Source organism: Hyaena hyaena, unplaced genomic scaffold (assembly GCF_003009895.1).
Source record: "Hyaena hyaena isolate Hyena2069 unplaced genomic scaffold, ASM300989v1 scaffold_306, whole genome shotgun sequence".
NCBI lineage: Eukaryota > Metazoa > Chordata > Mammalia > Carnivora > Hyaenidae > Hyaena > Hyaena hyaena.
The window spans coordinates 1264022-1285177 of NW_024080935.1; the positions used below are offsets into that span (position 1 = coordinate 1264022).

Below are 21156 nucleotides of genomic sequence, written 5' to 3' on the forward strand. Positions count from 1 at the left end.
TATGATGTGTGGGCTTGGCCACCTTTCAGGGGAAGGTTCCACCAAGAAGGGCTAGCTCTTTGCCACGTGGTACCCTCTTACCTCTGTTTCCCAGTACAAGTGCCTGGCACATGGGGGACCCTCAGGAAATGTTGGTGGAGGAAATGAATAAACATACCACTCTAGCTTCCACTGCTTTCCTATTATGTAAACTCATGACACATTAAAACAGAACTATTCTCTATTCTCCCTTTAAGGGTAGGTCTTAGCCATCTTTAGATCTCCAGCTTCGAGCACATAGGTTTTCAATTAGTGTATAGGCAATTGTTCATTTCATTCCCTCTGCCTGGAGTTCTTCATTCAGCTCCCACCTCAGCCAGCTCTGGACTTTGCCAAAATCTTAGCTGTTCTGTCAGGACTAGCTCAAAAATGCTACCTTCTTTCTTGGTTACTCCAGCCAAAAGAGTAAAAGCTGATATTTTTGGCTAAGTGCTTTACACATATTACATGTATTAATCCTCAACCATTCAATTTCGGTATCATAATCCCCATTTTACAGTTTAGGAAACAGAAGTAATTTCTGCAGGCTCAAGCACTAATAAGTGACAAGGTCAGGAATCAGATTCTGCATAAATGGCCTTAAAGACAAAGTCCACAGTCACTAAACTCTACAGAAGATATCTCTCTGCACTACATTTTTTAAAAAATGTTTTATTTCTGAGAGAGAGAGAGAGAGCGTGAGCAGGGGAGGGTCAGAGAGAGAGACACACACACAGAATCCGAAACAGGCTCCAGGCTCTGAGCTGTCAGCACAGAGCCCGACATGGGGCTCGAACCCATGAACCGTGAGACCATGACCTGAGCCAAAGTCAGACGCTTAACCGACTGAGCCACCCAGGCGCCCCAGTGCACTGCATTTCTATTATATTTTATCGAATTGGTATAGATCTGTCTCATCATCTGCACATCTCCATACTCTACTGGATCAAGAACTCCCTGAAGAGTTTAAGTCTAGGGCCTAGACGGTGTCTAGATACTGATTCGTGATCGGTAAGTATATGCTGATTGATCTGTGGTCCTAGTTTCTGTCAGCGTCTAATATCTATGCATACTAGGCATCTAGAACCATGCAGTCTCACTCCCACAGTTTAGAATTCTTCCTGCTCTCCCACACTATCTTGAACTGGTGCATGTAACTCATGCTCTTACAACTCTTTTTCATGGTTTGTGTACTTGTCCCTTAAAACTGGTAGCATCATGGGTAAATTTTACACGTGTTTCATCTCTTTATCCCAAACCCTTGACTTAGCATTGAGCTAAGTGAATATACAAACCTCAGTCACCCCTCCCTTATCATCAGATAATAAACAATACCCTTCCAAGAACTACCCCTCTTCCCCAAAGGCAAGCTTGCCCAGAGTACAGATACTGGGGATCATGGCCCAGGTCCACTTGAATGGCCCCACCAAGCTGGGAACCAGAGTTTACTGTTTTAGCCTCTCCCTGGGTGTGGCCTTTGTAGGGTTGTCGACCTGTCCCTAGTCTCCTTATGGCCTATTTCTTTATGTTTCTTTGTCTCTGCCAGTTTCTCTGTCTTTTGTTCCTTTGCCTCTGGACCTGATTCTCTCCAGATTCCGTTCCTTTTCTTTTAGCTCCGGTCATATCTGTCTGTTTCTACATCTCTTTGTCTCTGGAAGCCAATCTTTTGCTCCTGTATTTTTGGTCTGCCGCTGTCTCTCAGTCTCTCTCGGCTTTTGCGTTCTGACTCAGTTCTTGGGTTACGATTTTGCGTCTGGTTCAGGGTCTCCGCCCCGGGGCCTGATTTCAACGGCTGCCTCTCCGCAGCATTTCCCCGGCGTCCGCCTCTAGCCTCTAGCTGCTGCTCTGGCCTCGGTCTCCCGCAGCCCAGCCCCCATCCCCACCCCATCCCCACCCCATCCCCGGCCCCAGGCCTCTCGGACCCGCCGCGCTTTGTTTCCTGTGTCTGGGCGCCCCGCCCCCGCCCCGTCTGGGGTCTCCGCCGCCCTTTGTTTGCCTTGGTCTCTCCCCCAACCCTCTCCCTGGGTCAGTCTTCCATCTCTCTTTGTCTCTCCCGGCCAGGGTGGCTGGCGCAGTCGGCCAGCCCCGGGGGGTCGGCGCAGGTGGCCCGACACAGCGACAATTAGGAAGCGTCTTCGGCCCTCATCACCCGGCTCCAGCCCAGGAGGTACACGGTTAATACCACCGAGTTCGGGCAACTGTCCTCGGCTTAGAGTAGCCCTCTCCGCGGCACGGGGCCTTCCGCTGGCCACCGAGCGCCGGAGGACGCGGGCGGCCTCCACAGGTTTGCAGCTCCTCCTAAGTCCTAGAGCGGCTTGGTGCGGCCTAGCGCTTCCGCTTCCCGTCCCCGCCCCCGGCGGCCGCCCCCGGGACGCCTGGGTCCGAGCCCCCTCCCCATTTGGCGCGGAGCCCGCAACCCCCGGCCGCCTGCGGCTCCGGCAGCAAAACCCCGCCAAGGAGCTCGTGAGGGCGCCGGTGTGGCACAGCAGGAGGCGGCTGGGAGGAGAAGGGGGCGCTCCGGGCCGGAAGGAGCAGCAGGTGCAGGGACCGCTGGCGGCGCGGGCGGGGGTCACCGGGAACCGCGCCCCGCACCTCGGACCCGGCCGCTGCCCGGTGCCGGCGCTGGCCGGCAGAGGGCAGCGACAGGGCGCCGCGGGCCGCACATGGCCGGGTGACCGTGGGATTGTGTCTGTCCCCTTGCTCAGGGCGGCGTGCGGGCGATGGAGCGCGCGGTGGAGCCCTGGGGCCCGGATCTCCAGGGCGCAGAGGAGAGGGAGCAGCTGAGAGGCGCCCGCACAGGTGAGGGCCGGGGCGGCGCCCCGCCACGGGCAGGTAAAGGCTGGGTGGGGACTCCGGTGCTGGGCTGTGTCTGGCCAGAACCAGAAAAATCGGACGTGAACCTTGCTTCCAGGGGGAGGGGGAGGGGAGCAAAAACCGAGGGAGGGAGCCAACGTTTCTGAGCACCTACTGTGCGTCAGGCCGTGAGGGGCATCAAGGCTAGGACTCTTCCCCCCCGCTCCTGGACTCTGCCCTACTTCAGGCCTCGTTCTGTCTCATCTTGAGAATTGCAAAAGCCTCCCCACAGCCCTTTTCTCTTCAGCGCTGCACCCCGCAGCCCCATTGATCCAAGTCCAGATGTAATCCTGTTTGCCTTCTCAAAAACCTTCCCTAGTTCCCTTCTGCCTACTAATTAAAAGCTTTAACGTAGTGTTCCATGTAGGCCTTACATGCATAATCTAGTCCCCACATCCCTTTCCAGCTTTATCTCCCATTCCTCTCCATGTTTTCCTCTTTTCTGTGCTGTGAAAGCTTGGCCGTATCCCCTTATTTCCACTACACTTATTCTGAGCCCACAATTATAATTATTTGTGCTTGATCTTATCTCTCCTACTAACCCTAAGCATTTTGAGGAACAGGTGCACGTCTGGGTCCTCTCAGATACATTCAAGGTAATTGAAGTAATACATTACACGATGGGCTAAAATAAGAACATTAATAGAAATAGTAAATACTAGGCTTTCCAAATAGAGACAGTATAATGTAGTGGTTAACACAGGCTTTGGGAATCAGACAGACCTGAGTGAGAAACGTGGCTTTAATACCTTCTAACCCCATCCCTTCTTGGCCTTTTGGTTAAGATCAAGTGTAGTATCTGTTCTTATCAGTGTAATACTTCATAACCTTAAGCAAGTGATGTAAATCCTCGGAATCACCATGTCTGTAAAATGGGAATAATAATAATATTGTATCGATAGGATTGTGTGCAAGGATTCAGGGATGCTTAGTTCAGTGACCAGCACGTATTAAGGGCATGTTAAAAGGAAGTAACATTGTTGATGAGAGGCAGCAATAATAAGTGTTTCAAAAATTCAGAGGAGAGAGCGGGAGAGACATCCTTGTGACCACAGATTGTCAAGGAAGCCTTCCTGGGGAAGTTGCCATCCAAGATAGGAGCTGAGCCAAAGGGCAGGGTCTACTACTCCCTTTTGTTTCCCCAGGTATAGGGAGTGAGAATGTGGAGATTTCTCAGCCGGATGAGTTTGAACATACCCCCCGGGAGGATGACTTGGGGTTCAAGGAAGAGGAAGATTTGGCTCCAGGTCATGAAGTAGGAAATGCCTCTCTCAAACCTGAAGGCATCCAGACCTGGGATGACTTGTGGGTCCAGAGAGAGGGACCAGGAAAACCTCAGGCTCGGGACAGAGGTCCCCGGCTCCTGGGAGAGCCACGCTGGGGCCAGGCTAGTGATCGGGCTGCTGTGTGTGGTGAGTGTGGCAAGAGCTTTCGGCAGATGTCAGATCTCGTAAAACACCAGCGGACCCACACGGGGGAGAAACCCTACAAGTGTGGGGTCTGCGGCAAGGGCTTTGGGGATAGCTCTGCCCGTATCAAACACCAGCGAACTCATAGTGGCGAAAAGCCCTACAGAGCCCGACCACCAGTCCAGGGTCCCCCAAAGATTCCTCGGGCCAGGATCCCGGCTGGTGAGCGTCCCACTATCTGCGGCGAATGTGGCAAAAGCTTCCGGCAGAGTTCTGACCTGGTGAAACACCAGCGGACACACACGGGTGAGAAGCCCTACAAATGTGGCATCTGCGGCAAGGGCTTTGGTGACAGTTCTGCTCGCATAAAGCACCAGCGGACACACCGGGGGGAGCAGCCGCCCCGGCCGGTGGTGCCTAGACGGCAGCCTTCTCGAGCAGCCACAGCAGCCCCCCAGGGACCCAAGGCCCAGGACAAGCCATACATCTGCACCGATTGTGGCAAAAGATTTGTGCTCAGCTGCAGCCTTCTGAGCCACCAGCGCAGTCACCTGGGGCCCAAACCTTTTGGCTGTGACGTGTGTGGAAAGGAGTTTGCCCGGGGCTCAGACCTGGTGAAGCACCTGCGGGTGCACACAGGGGAGAAGCCCTACCTGTGCCCTGAGTGTGGCAAGGGCTTTGCCGACAGCTCTGCCCGGGTCAAACACCTCCGCACTCATAGTGGCGAGAGGCCTCACGCCTGTCCGGAATGTGACCGTACCTTCAGCCTCAGCTCCACCCTTCTCCGCCACCGCCTCACTCACATGGAGCCCCAGGACTTCAGCTTCCCAGGCTACCCCTTGGCCCCCCTGATCCCCAGCCCACCCCCCAGCTCAAGCCCACCCCCACCTCCTCTTGGCACGAGCCCCCCACTGACACCTCGAAGCCCTTCACACTCAGGTGATGGGCCTTTTGGCCTGCCTGGCTTAGAGCCAGAGCCTGGGGGCCCTCAGGCGGGGGAACCACCCCCACCACTGGCGGGTGACAAGCCCCACAAGTGCCCTGAGTGTGGCAAGGGCTTCCGCCGAAGCTCGGACCTGGTGAAACACCATCGTGTGCACACAGGGGAAAAACCCTACCTCTGCCCTGAATGCGGCAAGGGTTTTGCTGACAGCTCCGCCCGAGTCAAGCACCTCCGCACCCACCGAGGTGAACGGGCTCGGCCACCACCACCGTCCACTCTCCTGAGGCCACATAACCCCCCTGGCCCAGCACCCATGGCCCCTCGACCCCGAGTCCGAGCCCAGCCCTCCGGACCCAGCCAGCCCCATGTTTGTGGCTTCTGTGGGAAGGAGTTTCCCCGGAGCTCAGATCTGGTCAAACATAGGCGAACACACACTGGGGAGAAGCCATATAAGTGTGCAGAGTGTGGCAAAGGCTTTGGTGACAGTTCTGCCCGAATCAAGCACCAGCGTGGGCACTTGGTCCTGAGGCCCTTTGGGACAGGGGATGGTCGGGCAAGGCCCCTCAAAGAGGAACCGCCAGCAGGACTGGAATGATGGGGTCCAGGGAAGGTGGAGGCCCAGGAGACCAAAGGGAGGGTATCTGCTGCTTAAGCAGAGAAGAAAGGGCCGGGGAGGTGGTGGGAGGGAGAAGAAGGGGAAGAAATGGGAGAAAGGAGTGAATAGATAGAAATAGAGAATGGAGACAATGACCTTGAAGCTCAGGAAACTGTCCTGGCTGGGCTCAGTCGGGATCTTGACAGTGTGGTCTATACCCCCAGCTTCTAAGAACACTGCCTTGTACTCTGAATAGTGTAGGCACTCAATAAATACTTGTTGAATGAATAAACAAACTGGCCTTAGCCTGAGGGCCCTTAAAGAACTCTAAATTCCTGCTGCCTCTTACCCCATTAAGAATTGCTCTACCTACCCCAACCTTGCCCCCAGGAGACCAGCACCCTGGCCAGCACCAAACAGGGTTTGACTTTGAGTTTACAACAGTGAGACTTCCGGAGTTTTGGGTGGTAGAGAGGCAGGAGCATCTTGAACCTTCTGAAGGGGAGAGTGTTGCTGTGCGGACTGCAGTACGCAGGCTCAGGCCCTTGGACACGGTCTTAGCCAGGAAGGGCGTTCTTGGACAGCCCAGACCCATCTGCCCTGAAGAGCCCCAACCTGCCCCGACACACCTGGACACTGGCAGAATAGACCACAGACAGCAGAAGGAGCTCTCATACACTCGATGCCAAGCCCACGTCCTGGTGGACGTCAGCAGGGACAAACTGGCTGGGAGAAGGGCAAGACTGGAGTGAGGGGAGGCCAGGGAAGCTCCAAGGCAGGACAGCCACATTTCCATGTATCTCCTTGCCAATAAACTTTCTTGTCTGCTTGGACTCTGCTTGTGTGCGCGTGCAGGGTGAGGGGTGGAAAAGATGTCAAAGCCTCACCGCAGGTGAAGCCCTATGTAACCTTGTGAGGGTCTCTTACCCTCTTTGAGCCCATCCAATGAAGAAGTTGGGATAGCCTGCCGCTATCTAGCTGTGACATCGGGGTGATAGAACCACCACCAGGTTTGTCAGCTGATGCCCCCCGCCCTCCCCAGATCTGAGTTCTGGCTGCCCGCAGGCTCCACCTACACCACAATGTCGAGCGCGGCCCCTAAAAGGAAAAACACTTGGCGCCACAGGGTGGGCTGGGGTAGGGGTGGAGGTGGGGTTCGGTGAGCGCCGTTGCTATGGCGACAGGTAACCAGGAGGAAGGTGGCCGTCTGTCCAGTACAGGCACAGAAGTCCTTGGCACTGATGCTCTGCCTACTGGGAAACCCCGCCTTCCGAAGCCTTTTTTTTATTTGTCGGGAAGCCGGTCATTTGACCGCATAGTCCAAACGGAGGGTGGGGCGCCTGGGTGGCTCAATCGGTTAAGCGTCCGACTTCGGCTCAGGTCATGATCTCAGGGTTCGTGGGTTCGAGGTTCGCGTCGGGCTCTGTGCTGACAGCTAGCTCAGAGCCTGGAGCCTACTTCAGATTCTGTGTCTCCCCCTGTCTCTGACCCTCCGCTGCTCATGCTGTCTCTCTCTCTCAGAAATAAATAAAACATTAAAATAGTAATAATAACAAAGGGAGGGCAAAGGGGGTGCCTCTTTATCCCCTGTAAAAAAACAACCGTATTTTTCTCAGCGACCCATGCGTCATTAGGAGCAGGACTACAATTCCTAGCTTTTTCCGAGGAGGGCGCCAATGGGGAGGAAAAGTGGAACTGACCTGATTGGCCAGGGACAAAGAACCCGAGGGCAGTTAACCCATCTGAGAAATGAAGTACAAGATTGCTTTGCAACTTCGCGGGTTGGGCGGCTCCGCTATTCTGCTTGGGGGAACGGTGCCCCGAATAGAAGCTCTCGCGAGATCATATCCATCCGCCAGGCTTCCCTAGAAACCAATTAAAGCTTGCTAGAGCGCCCTTCCTCCCACTCTTCCCACCTCTGCCAAGTCGTTAAATACAGTCTTGAAACCCCAGAATGTTGCATTCAGGCCTGGGGTTCTTGGAGACTTCGGTCCTTAGTGCACACACACCCAAAGGTCTGAATGAAGGCCTTTGGGGGCTTTCGGAAGATCGCCCCTGCTGGTTTTGTGTTTCCCCTCCCAACCAGTCGACCTCCAAGCCGGCCTGCAGTGAACTTTGTAAAATTATATCTGTGTCGCTCCCCTATTAAAATCCCTGCCGTATTTCCACATTTCTCCTCTGTAAAACGTAACTCCCTGGCATTCAAGGTCTTCCATTTGTGTGGTTTCAGCCCTGTGCCTCTCAAATATTACTTGTTTTTTTAAAATATTTTTAAAATGTTTTATTTATTTCTGAGAGAGAGAGAGAGAGGGAGATACAGAATCTGAAGCAGGCTCCAAGCTCTGAGCTAGCTGTTAGCACAGAGCCGGGCGCGGGGCTTGAACCCACGAACTGTGAGATCATGACCTGAGCTGAAGTTGGACGCTTAACCGACTAAGCCACCCAGGCGCCCCTCAAATATTACTTGGAATGCTCATCCCCACCCCCACTCCCTCTCACTTGTTAACCTCTCCAAGTCAGAACACTTCAAGCATCACTTTCCCCCACAAGCCTTCCCTGAACCTCCGGCCTGGGTTAGAATCTACTTATTCTCAATACTTAACACATCGAGAACTTCTTGAGGACAATTAGTCACTCAACAGTATTACCTACTGTGTGCTGAGTATGGGGGATGGGAGGATAAAAAAGACAAAGTCTCTGCTCTCAGTTTCATTGCAGAAGATGGGCGTTGGACAAATAATTGCAAGTGTAGTAAGGACTATGCAGGAAACATACGTACAGAAGAGAATCCTACCCGATTCAAAGGCCTCTCCAAAGAAGTGGCAACTATGTTATGACCTGGAGAAGGACTGACCTGGAGTAAGCTAAGAAAATGAGTGGGGATGGGATAGGAGGTGGAGTCTTCTAGGCAGAAAGAAGAGTATGCACCAAGTCCTTGGGCGCTCAGGAATGGAAGCAAAGTTCTAGTGAGTCTGAAGGCAAACAGTGAAATACAGAGTGGGGAGGCGTGAGATGAAGACTTTTCCACATTCAACTTTCTACCTCCCAATCCTAACAGCAGCCTGGTGCACAACAGGCCTCACTAAATACTTCGGTACAGTGTCCTTGGAACACGATGGGCTCTTCACAAGAGTTTACAATCCCATAAACTGCTACTTCCTTGTCAATATGGCAAACTCCCACTCATCTCTGAAGGTCCTTCACATTTACGTCTTCAGCGAGGGCTGCACCCAATAATCCAAGGGGGGTTATTCAGTGATCCACCCATTTTACTATGCTGCTAAAACACTTAAACACCTATTGTTTTCCCTTTCATATGTGTATATTTATATTCGTTCATATATATCTCACAATCTCTTTTTACTAGACTATGAGATTCTCAAGAACAGAAACTAGATCTGAGTTCAGGTATATGTTCGTACATATTTGTAGAGCAAATGGACAGAAGTCTTCTCCTTTTTGCAAGCATCTATTCCAAAGCCTTCCCACAGCAGGAGACCCTTCCGGTGGTGACTTCCACTGTTCCCGGCAGAGTCTCCCCACTGACTGAATCAGGGCAAACAGGACTTGCCTTTTGCTAGAAGTGGGGTGTCAGCCATAACCTCCCTACCTCTTCTCCATCACCCATGTTAAATTTACCCTTGCTAACTCACTTGGCTCCAGTCACATGAACCTTCTTTCTTCCTCAAATATGCCAAGCTTATGCTCACCTTAGACCTCTGCAGTTCTGTCTAGAACACTTTTCCTCTGGATTTTCTTTTTTTTTTTTTTTTAATATTTTTATTTATTTCTAGGAGAGAGAGAGAGACAGCGTGAGCAGGGGAGAGTCAGAGAGAGAGGGAGTCACAGACTGAAACAGGCTCCAGGCTCTGAGCTGGCAGTCAGCACAGAGCCTGACGCGGGGCTCGAACCCACAAACCGCGAGATCATGACCCAAGCGAAAGTCAGACGCTTAACCGACTAAGCCACCCAGGCGCCTCCTTCCTCTGGATTTTCAAATGGCTAATCTTTTCTCCTCATTCAAGATTCATCTCAAGTATTATTTCCTCAGAGATGCTTCCCCTATCCACATGAAAGAAACCCCCAACCACAGCGACTCTCTATGGATCACCTTGCCCTATTTACTTCATTAACTGAAATTCTCTTGTTGACTTACTTGTTTACATTTTTTGTACTCTTACAAATTCCCTAGCAGCCAAGATTTTTGTCCGTTTTGTTCACTACTGCACCTCCAATACCCAGAATGGTGCCAGGCACGTAGTAGACCCCAAGAAATACTTGGTAAGAGAATGACCACAGCCAAAGTGGGTCTTGGTGATCTTGAGTGTGAGTATCCAGGCATTTGCCCCCTTTCCCTTGCTCTGAGGAAGAGCAAAAGCTTGACCAGATGTAATCCCAGCATCCAAATTATGCCCTGGCCTCTGAAGACTGAGACTCAGGTTTGAGTCCTACCTCTGCCACCAGTTTCCTCATGTAACTTCATTTCTGAAAGTAAATTTGGTGCAGGAGAAAGGACAGAGAGCTTTGGAATCTGCTACTTACCAGCTCTGTGACTTTGAGCAAATTATTTAAGCTCTCTAAGCTTTGGTTCCTTCGTTTGTCAGAGGGAGACATTATTATTGATTCCCACTGGGCTGTTATAAAGAGACAAAGATTAGAAGCAATTACTGAATGTTATTTTTTTCTTTCCTTTCTGAATCTTAGTTCCCCCATTCATAAAAGGGGGGAAATAAGTATCTTTTTCAGGAGAAGTGGGAAATACAGCTCTTTCTACGAAGTATCTTAGTTTTTAAAAATTTTATTAGTTTTTTTAAGTAGGCTTCACACCCAGCAGAGAGCTTGAACTCAAGATCATGAGAAGCTGAGATCAAGCGTCGGAGGCCTAACCAACAGCCACCCGTGGCCCCATAAAACATCTGAATTCTTAAATGTAGCAAATTAAAATGTGTAAAAGCTCTCTATTTTTTTAAAACTAATAATAAAAAAAAAAAGTAAAAACACCCTGAGGGTCAGACAAGATACTTCTGTGGACTGGGTTTGACCCGTGGGACTACTAATTTCCCACTTAGGCTATTAGTAGTCAGGGATGCTATGAGAACTCTTACTGTATAACTTAGGCAAATCAGTTTTGTCTCTCTCAAGTCCAGTTAGCTGATCTGTAAAATGGACCCACCTTTGTGTGGATCAAAGATCATGTGTGTAAAACACTTAGCATAATGCTGGCGCATAGTAGGCACGCCGCACCCCAAGTGGCAGCGGTTGCTTTGGTGGCTGTTGGTTTGGGAAGTACATACTCAAGGGGCAAGATATCCCAGATACCAGGAGACTCGTAAGGCGACTCTGGGAAAGGAGAAAAAATAGGAGAGAAGGAAAAAAGAGGGAAGGGAAGAGGTGAGCAGGCAACCGGGTCCGCCCTCCAGGCGGGGCGCCAGCGAGAGGCCCAGGCCGGGGCGGGAGCGCACGTGGCCTATTTTGGGCGGAGCAGACGCGCTTGGCCGCAGCGGAGACCTCCGAGGCGGCCACAGGAGACGATCCTTGAAGGTAGGTAACAACTGGACTGCGAAGACCTTGGACGCTGGGATGGGGCGGCCAGGGGTTCCTGCGAGTTGGGGTACAGCGGGGGGCACCACATCTGGGCTCGCCATCCTCCCGGGGCAGTTCTGGCCGGACGCCTGGGTCCTCTGGGCCCCTCCTCCTCGAGGGAGGGGTTAGGTGACCTGACCAATGACTGGCCGTCTGCGAGGCCCCGCCCCACCCCGCCCCCGGAGCCGCGGCCTCGCAGAGTGCCCAACCGCCCGGCGCCCTGGCCAGGGGCTGCGCGAGCGCCGAATCTGCGGCTGGTGAGTGCGCACCCCCCGAGGGTCTCCGCCCCGATCCCGCCCCCAGACCATGCCCTAAAGCTCAGGGCCTCTGGCCCAGGCGCCGGGGAGTGACTCAGCGTGGGGAGGGTGGCGACTTGCTGGGGCTGGAGATTTAAACTGTACAGGGCCTTGAATGCCAGGATGAGTGGGGAGAACGAGTGCCTTCGGAGCTGGTCCTGGAGCGTGGGGCTGGGCTGGGGTGGAGGGAAGAGAGTAGACCCAGAGACCAGGGCAGGGTGGGAGAAGCCAAGGCTTCACCGCCTTGCTGGGGTCAGGGCCCTGGCGCGGGGTGGGGGTGGGTGGGAGTGGGTGCACGTCCTGAGCTTTTGACCCAGCTCCTCGCCCCAGAACACCAAGATGCCTGGTGAACAGCAGACAGAGGAGGAGGAGGAGGAAGAGATGCAAGAGGAGATGGTGCTGCTGGTGAAGGGTGAGGAAGATGAGGGTGAGGAGAAATATGAGGTGGTGAAACTCAAGATCCCCATGGACAACAAGGAGGTACGTGTCCCACACCAGGGGGCCTGGTTGCTTTTATGTCTGGGCAGGTCCAGCCACCCTCAGACAAACCATCAATCCAACCTCAACTTTTCTCTGCATCTTAGACCTAGAATCTGAAGTTGGTGGCCCATCCTTCTGTTCTACTGCTCATGCTGCCATCAGACAGATGTCACACCTGCTGTGCCAGCCTCTGCTGGGTGCTGGACAGTGAATGGTATCCTTGCTTCCCTTGGCTCCCCGTGGAGCTTGATGTCTCCATGGGATTAGACTGACAAGTAACCACGCAGCTACAGTCTCGTGTGATGGGTGCAGGCACAGGGGGTGTGGACGCCCAGAGCTGGGAACTTAATGCACACTAAGGGGTGAGGAGAGGGTGGTTAGGTAGGCGACAGCAATAGGAACACCTGACACTTAGTAGCATTTGCTATGCACCAGACACTGTTGCAAGTACTGAAATCTATACAGTAGTTAGGATTTGGTCCATTTTACAGGCAGGGAAACTGAGGCCCAGGAAACTGGACAGTTTGGTGACTGGCCCAAAGTCTCAAAGTTAGTAAAGGGATGGTTTAGCTGAGGCCAGTGAGGGTCTGAGATTTAAAAGGAATGGCCCCTTACGTGGCTCAGGGGAGCGGGCGGGGCACCAGGAGAAGTGAAGGCACTGGAAGTAGTTCAGTCATGCTGTAGCACGGATGAGAGTAGGGTGGTTGGCAGGCTGGGGCCGGGGAACCTCTGGGTTTTATCCCGAGGGTTTTGAAGGTTTAAAGAAAGGAATTTTAAGGTGATCTCAGTATGAGTTAGATTTCCCCATTGGAGATCCTAACTGCCACCAGGTATATTTCCACTTTCCAGAACCCTAAAGGACTCACCCCAAGCCAGAGGAGCCCTGGGCCCAGGCTCCCTCTCATTTCTTCCTGCTAGGGGCCAGTTCTCTGGGAAAGACAGTTCTGCTGCCCCCTAGTGGGGGTAGTGGGCCCTGGGGGGGGTGCTGGCTCCTTTGGCAATTGCTTCCAGTCAAAATAACTGTTTAGTTCCGTTTTCCTCAGGCCTCCTTGGCCTGTCATCCTAGTTCAGCCTGTGTCTTCTGGCCCTGTGGATCCCCTGATATCCACCTTTGGCCTATAATTTAAGAACCCAGACTCCAGAGCCTAGAGTGGACTCCCAACTCTACCATTTTCCAGCTGTGTGACCTTGGGCAAGTTTCTTAACCTCTTTGTGGCTCAGTTTCCTCATTTGTAAAAAGGAAATCATAACAGCACCCACTTCTTGAGGTCGTGGGGACTAAGTGAGTTAATACATGTAAAAAGTTAGAACTGTGTCTGGTGCATAATAAACACTGCGTATATATTTGCTGCTGATATTCATTCTTCTCCCTAGGGTTCAGGACCTTACACTAGGTCATCTTTTTGGAGGTTTTTTCAAGTCATTTCTATCAAAGAACTTTGTGGGCTGAAACCTGGGGCTAGAAGTGAACAGGGAAGCCAGTGTGGAGGCCTAGACAGAGGATTGCGGGCAGGCAACTCAAGGCAATGGGGAAGGTTTCAGGGAGATGACTTGGTCCTTGAAGACTTGGTGATTGGTAAATGGAGGAGGAGAAAGGGCATCCCAGAAGGACATAGCTAACGCAGAGGCTCGGAGGAGATGAGGCCAGAGAAGTAGGTGGAGCCATAGTGTAAAAGGCATTGGAAGCCAACATAGAAATTTACATAGTCTCAAATCGGAGGAGGGACATGATTGATTTTCTGTTTAGAAGAAACATTGGCTGCTTGGGGTACCAAGCCAGGTAAGGCTGGTAGCCTGCTCTAAGGTTTTGATAGCAGTGGAGAAAAGATGGAGAGAAGGGGACATTTGTGAATCCTATTGGACTGGCGGGAGGTAAGGATGAGGATGTGGGGAGTGGGCATGTCCAGTCATCAAAGGTATATAGCACTAGATTCTAAATGGTATCATGTAGCAGTGAAAAGCATTGGTTCAAATCCTAACTGTACCAGTTACCACCTTTGCCTTGGCTTTCTCATCTGTATAGAGGAGTAATGAGAGTTAAAATCTTTGATTGCCAGCCTGAAAAGTATCATCTGGGTTACTGGATTTGGGGGAGGAGGTTGGAATTGAGGATTACACACAAACATCCCATGAACTGTGCCCACAGCATAGCTCATTAACTTGCTGTGTGGTCTCCCTGAGTCTCAGTTTCTGTGAAATACTGACCTTAAAAGCTCTTTCCAGTGCTAACATTCTGTGACTTTTAGCTGTCACCCAGTCCTATGGCCAGTCATTGTCCAGAAGAGGCCTTAATTGTGCTGCACTCAGGGGCTGGAGTATCCTGTCACTGCCCATCAAAATCCAATCTATCTTTAATGAATAGAAAAGATTTTCTCAGCTCTATGCACATCCAATCCTGCGTCTCTTTGCTTAAACCCTTGAGTGGTTTTCTGTTTCCTCCAGGATAAAGTCTCAGCTCCTAAGCCTGGCATTCAGAGCTCCTCACCATCTGACCTCATGTCCTGGCTTATCTCTAATCACTCCGCTCCTATCCCATGCCCTGGCTTCAAACACACCTGACCCTTTCTCATCTCTAAGACTTTGCCCATGTGGTCTTTCAGCCTGTAAAACCCTCTTCACCTTTTCTACCTGCTTTCTCCAGGAGCAGCTCTTGTCTCTTCTAGGCCAGATTTCCTAACTTTTAACATGCATACAAATCACCTGGTGATCTTGTTAAAATGAAGATTTTGATTCTGCAGGTCTGGGTTGGGACTTGAGATTCTGCATTTCTTTCTTTCTTCTTTTTTTAAAAAATTTTTTTACCACTTATTTACTTTTGAGAGAGAGACACACACACACAGAGTAAGAGCGGGAGAGGGGCAGAGAGAGGGGGACACAGAATCTGAAGCAGGCTCCAGACTCTGAGCTGTCAGCACAGAGCCTGACATGGGGCTTGAACCCAAGAACTATGAGGTCATGATCTGAGCTGAAGTCGGACACCCAACTGACTGAGCCACCCAGGCACCCCATCTTTTTTTATTTTTTAAGGTTTATTTATTTGAGAGACAGAGACAGAGTCAGAGGGTGAGCAGGGGAGGGGCAGAGAGGGAGACACAGATTGAGAAGCCGGCTCCAGGCTCTGAGCTGTCTGCGGAGCCCAGTGCGGGGCTCAGACTCACGATATGGGAGATCATGACCTGAGCCAAATTCGGATGCTTAGCCACCGAGCCACCCAGGCGCCCCGAGATTTTGCATGTCTAACAAGGTCCTACAGATGCTGATGTTGATCTGCGGACCACAGTTCCTGTAGCTAGGAGCAAGAGGGTAGGGTCGTATTTTATACTTTCTACCAAAAAGAGGGGAGATTCTGACTGCTGAAAGAGTCCAGGGGAGGGGGACAAGCTGTGTAGGTGATCTCAGACTTGTCAGTGAGATAGAATTGCATCATGGCAGAGAATGGGTATTTTGGACAATGACAGACTTTCAGTTCAAATCCTGGCTCTGCCTTTGATTAGCTGTAGGGCCTTGGGTAATCACTTTACTGCCAAGTCTTACTTCCTTATTCAGAAATGGAGCAGTTGATACCCAACCCAAAGGGTTGTGAGAGTTTAAAATGAGAATGTGGATGGAAAGCACTTAGCACAATTCCTGGCATATAGGGAATGCTCAATGAATGGTAGTTCCGGTTGCTGTTATTGTTAATTAGGAAAGAAATGTCTGAGGAGAAAGTGGAGATGTTTGCCCTGATTTCAAAAAAAATTCTTACACAGGAAGACAAATCATAAACTTCAGATACCTGGATTTTCATATTATTATATTTATATCCTTATCATACCCTCTTATTATAGTGCAAATACCGTTCTAATGTCTAAGTCTACTAGTTGTCGAATTAAAGGCATGGAAAGGCCTTTAATGATCCCCTAGTCTGGTATTTGCCAAGTTTCAAGTGACCTGTGTATCGCTCACCTGTCGTGCTCATTTATTTACTCTTTTCTTCAGATAGATTCACATCATTTTGTTAAATAAATCTGCCTTCATCTAAGTAATAATATTGATGGAATTGTGGATTTCATGTGATCTATTGTTTTCTAATGTCCATGAAAATAAATACATAATGATTATAATACATAATAATAGAAAATACAAAATAAATACATAGTTTCCCTACATAACACCTAGCGTACTCTTTGCATCTTGGGGCGTGCAAGCCTCAGGTTGGGAAAATATCTCATGTAGCCTGTCTCACCTTCCTTGGGACACTGAGGCAGGGGAAGGGAGTGACTTGCTTGGGGTCTTAATGAGCTAGACCCTGCCCGTCTTAACCAAGATTCTTCCTGGAGGGTTCCTGGCTGGCTCTGTCGGTAGAGCGTGCAACTCTTGATCCCAGGGTCATGAGTTTGAGCCCCACGTTGGAGGCAGAGATTACTTTAAAAAAAAAAAAAATTCTTCCTGGGGCCCTGCGTCCTGAAGCTGGAGATACTAAGGGCACTCACGTGAAGATTTTCTTTCACCTAAGTCAGTGAACCCAGCATAAGAAAGCCCTCAGGCTGGTCAAAGTCATCCTATAGAAGGGTGCCAAAAAAAAACGGGCCAGAAAAATGTAAATATGATGAGAAGAAATTCTTTCCACAATGGCTGATGTGTTTAAATCAACACAACAGATGTCAAAACCAGGGCGAGACTGGAGAGTATGACCTTGAATTCAGACTGTGCCAAATCTGCTGTGGGGAGTTTCTTGATTTAAAGTTATCAAGTTGTATTTTAACCTTGAATCCCTCTTGGAGAGCACCAGAGGCCCGGAGTCCAGCCTCTGTCACATCTTGGCTATTCTAGTGCAGGGAAGCAATATAGCTACTGGTTAAGGGCGAGTGCTCTAGAGTCAGTCCTGACTCCCTCTGGCTTTGTGAATCTTATCTCAATGAGCCTCTGTTTTCTCAGCTATCAAAAGATAAGCTTTGCGCTGTGGCAGTATCGTAGGAGGTTTATCCAAGGCGCAGTTATTGCTAATCCACTATCAAAAGATAACACCCAATTCAAGGGGATGACAGGAAGATGTAATACAATAATGTACATAAAGTAGCACTGTCAAAGCCTTACACTGTATTGTTATCACTGTTATCATTACATGTACTATTTACACCAGAATTCCCGTGGCTGATCACTAATTTCCCAAACTGCCCTGTTTTCCAGTTTCTGAGTTGGTTACAGAAAAGCTACTGACTTTTTATAAAGGATCTTGAAGGACTTGAAGTTGTCATCCTTGCAACTTCAGAGAGAAAAGAGCCTCACTGTTCTCGTCACTCACTCTCTTAAGAGAGTTTCTTTATGTATAAAATGAGAATAGTAATAACTACCTTGTGAAAATTGAATATGGGGAGAAGCTAACGCTTCCTTGTCCTTACTGTGTGCCAGGTATTTCATTTGGTCATGAATTAATGTGCCTGTTTGGGTCACGGTAGGTGCTCAAGACCACTTTTATTGGGATGAGCATTCTCTTTTCTAAGGAGGGAGCACTGTGCCCCCCAAATTCCTCTTCACTCGGCTGTTAGTACAAAGTTTTCTCTTCACCTGCCTCTTACAAAGCATTTCTTCTTATTCTGATTTTATCTCTAGAGGCTCAGACCTCATGAAACTGGCTCATTGTCACAGTTTTCTGCTTCAGGCCTTGCCTTCACACCTTCAAAAATGATCGGTGCTTGCTCTGAAAGGTTTATGAGAGAGCCTGGACTTGGTCTTGGCCTGGCTTCTGAGATGCCACGCTCTCCCGCCTCACTGACTGACTGCCTCACTCACTGCCTGCCTTCTTTGCTCGCTGCTCATCTTGCCCCAGGTTCTCTCTTCCTATTTCTGGGGTGATCACCTCCAAACTCGGCTTTAAAAACCACCTGTAGGCTGACAGCTTCCCAATTAACATCTCCAAGCACAGGCTTCTTTCTTGAGCTCCAGATGTGTCAAGGAGGACCGAAAATACGCTCCAGAACGGATTTCACCTACCACCCTGCTCTTCCTATCGCCCTCATCTCTGTAGATGGCCACTCCGCCTTTGCAGTGGCCCAACTCAAAATCTTTGTGGAGCCGTTTTGACCCCTCTCTTTCATTACACCCTCCCGGCCCAATCGTAGTCAAATCTGTTGTCTCAAACTGCAGAATCTACCCAGAAGCAGACCGCTTCCGCGTTCCACCTGTCACCTGGGTCTGAGCCACTGTCCTCAGAGATGGCTGCGGTATAGTAGCCCCCTCACTGCGCTCCTGCTTCTGCCCTCTCCCCTCCTCCGTTCTGTTCTCAACCCCAGCAACCTGAGTCCTATCTGTTCCAGGTCCCTGCTCCCAGTCACCTGACATCTCTATTGGTTCCCCATCTCATTCGTATTACTTGGCCCTAAACTGAGCGATTCCCAGCGAGACCATCCCATCCATCACTGCCCCACCCCCCACCCCCAAGCATTCTGCCCTAAGCACTTTTTCTTGCCCTTCTGGGAACTCAAGTGGCAGACTCGCTGCAGGGCCTTGCTGTTGCTTGCAGAGCCTCGTCTCTCACCTTCTTTAGGTCTTTCCTCCCGTTTTATCAGTAAGGTTCCTTAACAGTCCTATTTACATTAAGCGTCCGCCTCCCTGCCCCAGCACTTCTTAGCCATTCTTCCTGAAGCGGGAATTTTCCAAAATTAATGTGTAATCCCCAGAGCCTAAACAGAGTCCGGCACATTGTACGCGCTCAATAAATATTTGTCGAATTAATAACGAGGAGCTAGAGCACCGCTAGGCCTTGTGATACGGGCGTTAATACTGCCTCGTTTCAAGCGCACCACCGTCCTGGGGCGGGCGCCGTTGCTTTTTCGGTTTTACAACGGGGAACTGGAAGGCTGCAGCTTGCGGAGACCCGGCGCTCGGGCTCCCGCGCCCGGCAGTCAGGGCTGACGTGTCCCCCCCCACCCCCTCTCCCCGCAGGTCCCGAGCGAGGCGCCAGCGCCGTCGGCCGACCCGGCGCGCCCACACGCGTGCCCGGACTGCGGCCGCGCCTTCGCGCGCCGCTCCACGCTGGCCAAGCACGCACGCACGCACACGGGCGAGCGGCCCTTCGCGTGCACCGAGTGCGGCCGGCGCTTCTCACAGAAGTCGGCACTGACCAAACACGGCCGCACGCACACGGGCGAGCGGCCCTACGAGTGCCCCGAGTGCGACAAGCGCTTCTCGGCCGCCTCGAACCTGCGGCAGCATCGGCGGCGCCACACAGGCGAGAAGCCGTACGCATGCGCGCACTGCGGCCGCCGCTTCGCGCAGAGCTCCAACTACGCACAGCACCTGCGCGTGCACACGGGCGAGAAGCCGTACGCGTGCCCGGACTGTGGACGCGCCTTCGGCGGCAGCTCGTGCCTGGCGCGCCACCGACGCACGCACACGGGCGAGAGGCCGTACGCATGCGCCGACTGCGGCACGCGCTTCGCCCAGAGTTCGGCTCTGGCCAAGCACCGGCGCGTGCACACCGGCGAGAAGCCGCACCGCTGCGCCGTGTGCGGCCGCCGCTTCGGCCACCGCTCCAACCTGGCGGAGCATGCGCGCACGCACACGGGGGAGCGGCCCTACCCGTGCGCGGAGTGCGGCCGGCGCTTCCGCCTCAGCTCGCACTTCATCCGCCACCGTCGCGCGCACATGCGGCGTCGTCTCTATATATGCGCTGGTTGCGGCCGGGACTTCAAGCTCCCCCCTGGCGCCACGGCCGCCACTGCCACCGAGCGCTGCCCAGAGTGCGAGGGCAGCTGAGGGCAGCCGTTCTCGTCGCTGTGGTGCTGCTAGCGTCCGGCTGGGGGCAGGGGCACGCCGGGACCCCAACCTGGGGGCTGGATTGACCTGGACCTCCCCGCCCCACTGGGAAAGGGGCGGGACAGCAGGCCTACCTGCGTTGGAACTGGGAGGCCAGGAGAATCCCCTGCTGCGATCCCAGGAAGCAGTGCCCACTTCCCCTCACTACAACCCCTTGGCCCGTGTTAGTGAATAAAGTATTAAATCCTCGTCCCACCCGTGCCTGTGAGTGAGGTGGGGGAGGGGAGGAGGAAAGTTGGGGTTTTTCCCAGGTTTAAGTGACCTGAATTGAGTTATCATGGAGCCAAGTGGTTATAAGCCCCAAAGGATTTCTTGAGCGGCTTTATTGTAGGGAGTCCTCCCACACTTGGCCCCCGATTGTCCTCATAACTTCAGGTCTGGAAGGGTCCACGAATCCTGCACATCCTAGACAGCCATCATGTTGGTTGGTGGGCAAGCACGAACTTCAGTCCAGGGGAGATGGGCTGATTTCATCTCTTAGCTGGGATGATCGGGGCAGAGTCAGAGACGGCACACGATGAGGGGCGGAGTGGAGGCAATGGTTACGCCCCTGACGTAAACGCAGAGGGGTCGGAGAGGTGACTGGAAATAGTAGTTTGGGGATATCAGATCTGGAGTGGAGGATACCATGTCCAGAAGAGGGTACCCAAGAAGAGTCTGAAAGGGCAGCCACAGCTAGGAAGAAAACCAGAAGTATCTTGTCTGGGAAATCCAGAGGAAAGTGTTTCACGGAGGGAGTGGTCAGCTCTCTCAGATGATGTATTTGTAGCTCTGGAAAGTGGTGAGAAGAGGCGTGGGGGGTGAATGCCATCCTTAAGTGGGTTAGAGTATAAATAGGAGAATGAGGAAGCCCAGCGGAAGGGTGTAGACAACCGATTTTAAAGGCTTGGCCGTGAAAAGCAAGAGGGAAGTGGCTGGAGGTTAATAGGAAAGAAACTCAATTATGCTTTTTATCTGCTGGTGGAAGAGCTGATGGAGAGAAATTGACTAGATAGAGGAGATAGGAGAGAACTCATCATGGAGAGGAAATGCAGGAAGAGATCAGTAAGGATGGGACTCCTGCTGGCACTGGTAGGGAGAGGAAAGGTGGGTTTGGAAACACAAAACTTTCACTTTTTCCAGTTTCACTCTGGATTGTTTTACCTGGGAAGTAAGAGGTCACTGGTTAAAGGAATGAGGTCA

The 21156-nt window shown here is 51.8% G+C and overlaps 2 protein-coding genes and 1 pseudogene across 6 annotated transcripts; all 3 read left to right on the forward strand.

The window, feature by feature from the left end:
- The first annotated feature begins 2146 nt into the window (after positions 1-2146).
- Positions 2147-6651, forward strand: ZNF48 (zinc finger protein 48). Of its 2 annotated transcripts, none has more exons than XM_039247781.1 (3): positions 2147-2185; positions 2724-2817; positions 4017-6651. In XM_039247781.1, the coding sequence occupies exons 2-3, from the start codon at positions 2739-2741 to the stop codon at positions 5816-5818; spliced, it is 1881 nt and encodes a 626-aa protein (XP_039103712.1). In that variant the 5' UTR covers positions 2147-2185; positions 2724-2738; the 3' UTR covers positions 5819-6651. The 2 variants fall into 2 exon arrangements, with proteins under 2 accessions (XP_039103712.1, XP_039103711.1); XM_039247780.1 differs by lacking the exon at positions 2147-2185 and adding an exon at positions 2378-2556.
- LOC120242297 lies at positions 3632-3736 on the forward strand (annotated as a pseudogene).
- Positions 6652-11261: 4610 nt separating the features above from the next.
- Positions 11262-20165, forward strand: ZNF771 (zinc finger protein 771). Of its 4 annotated transcripts, none has more exons than XM_039247786.1 (3): positions 11262-11359; positions 12015-12177; positions 19102-20165. In XM_039247786.1, exons 2-3 carry the CDS (start codon positions 12037-12039, stop codon positions 19912-19914), a joined length of 954 nt encoding a protein of 317 aa, XP_039103717.1. In that variant the 5' UTR covers positions 11262-11359; positions 12015-12036; the 3' UTR covers positions 19915-20165. The 4 variants fall into 4 exon arrangements, with proteins under 4 accessions (XP_039103717.1, XP_039103715.1, XP_039103716.1 ...); XM_039247784.1 differs by having other exon boundaries at positions 12028-12177; XM_039247785.1 differs by lacking the exon at positions 11262-11359 and adding an exon at positions 11584-11658.
- Positions 20166-21156: the final 991 nt, after the last annotated feature.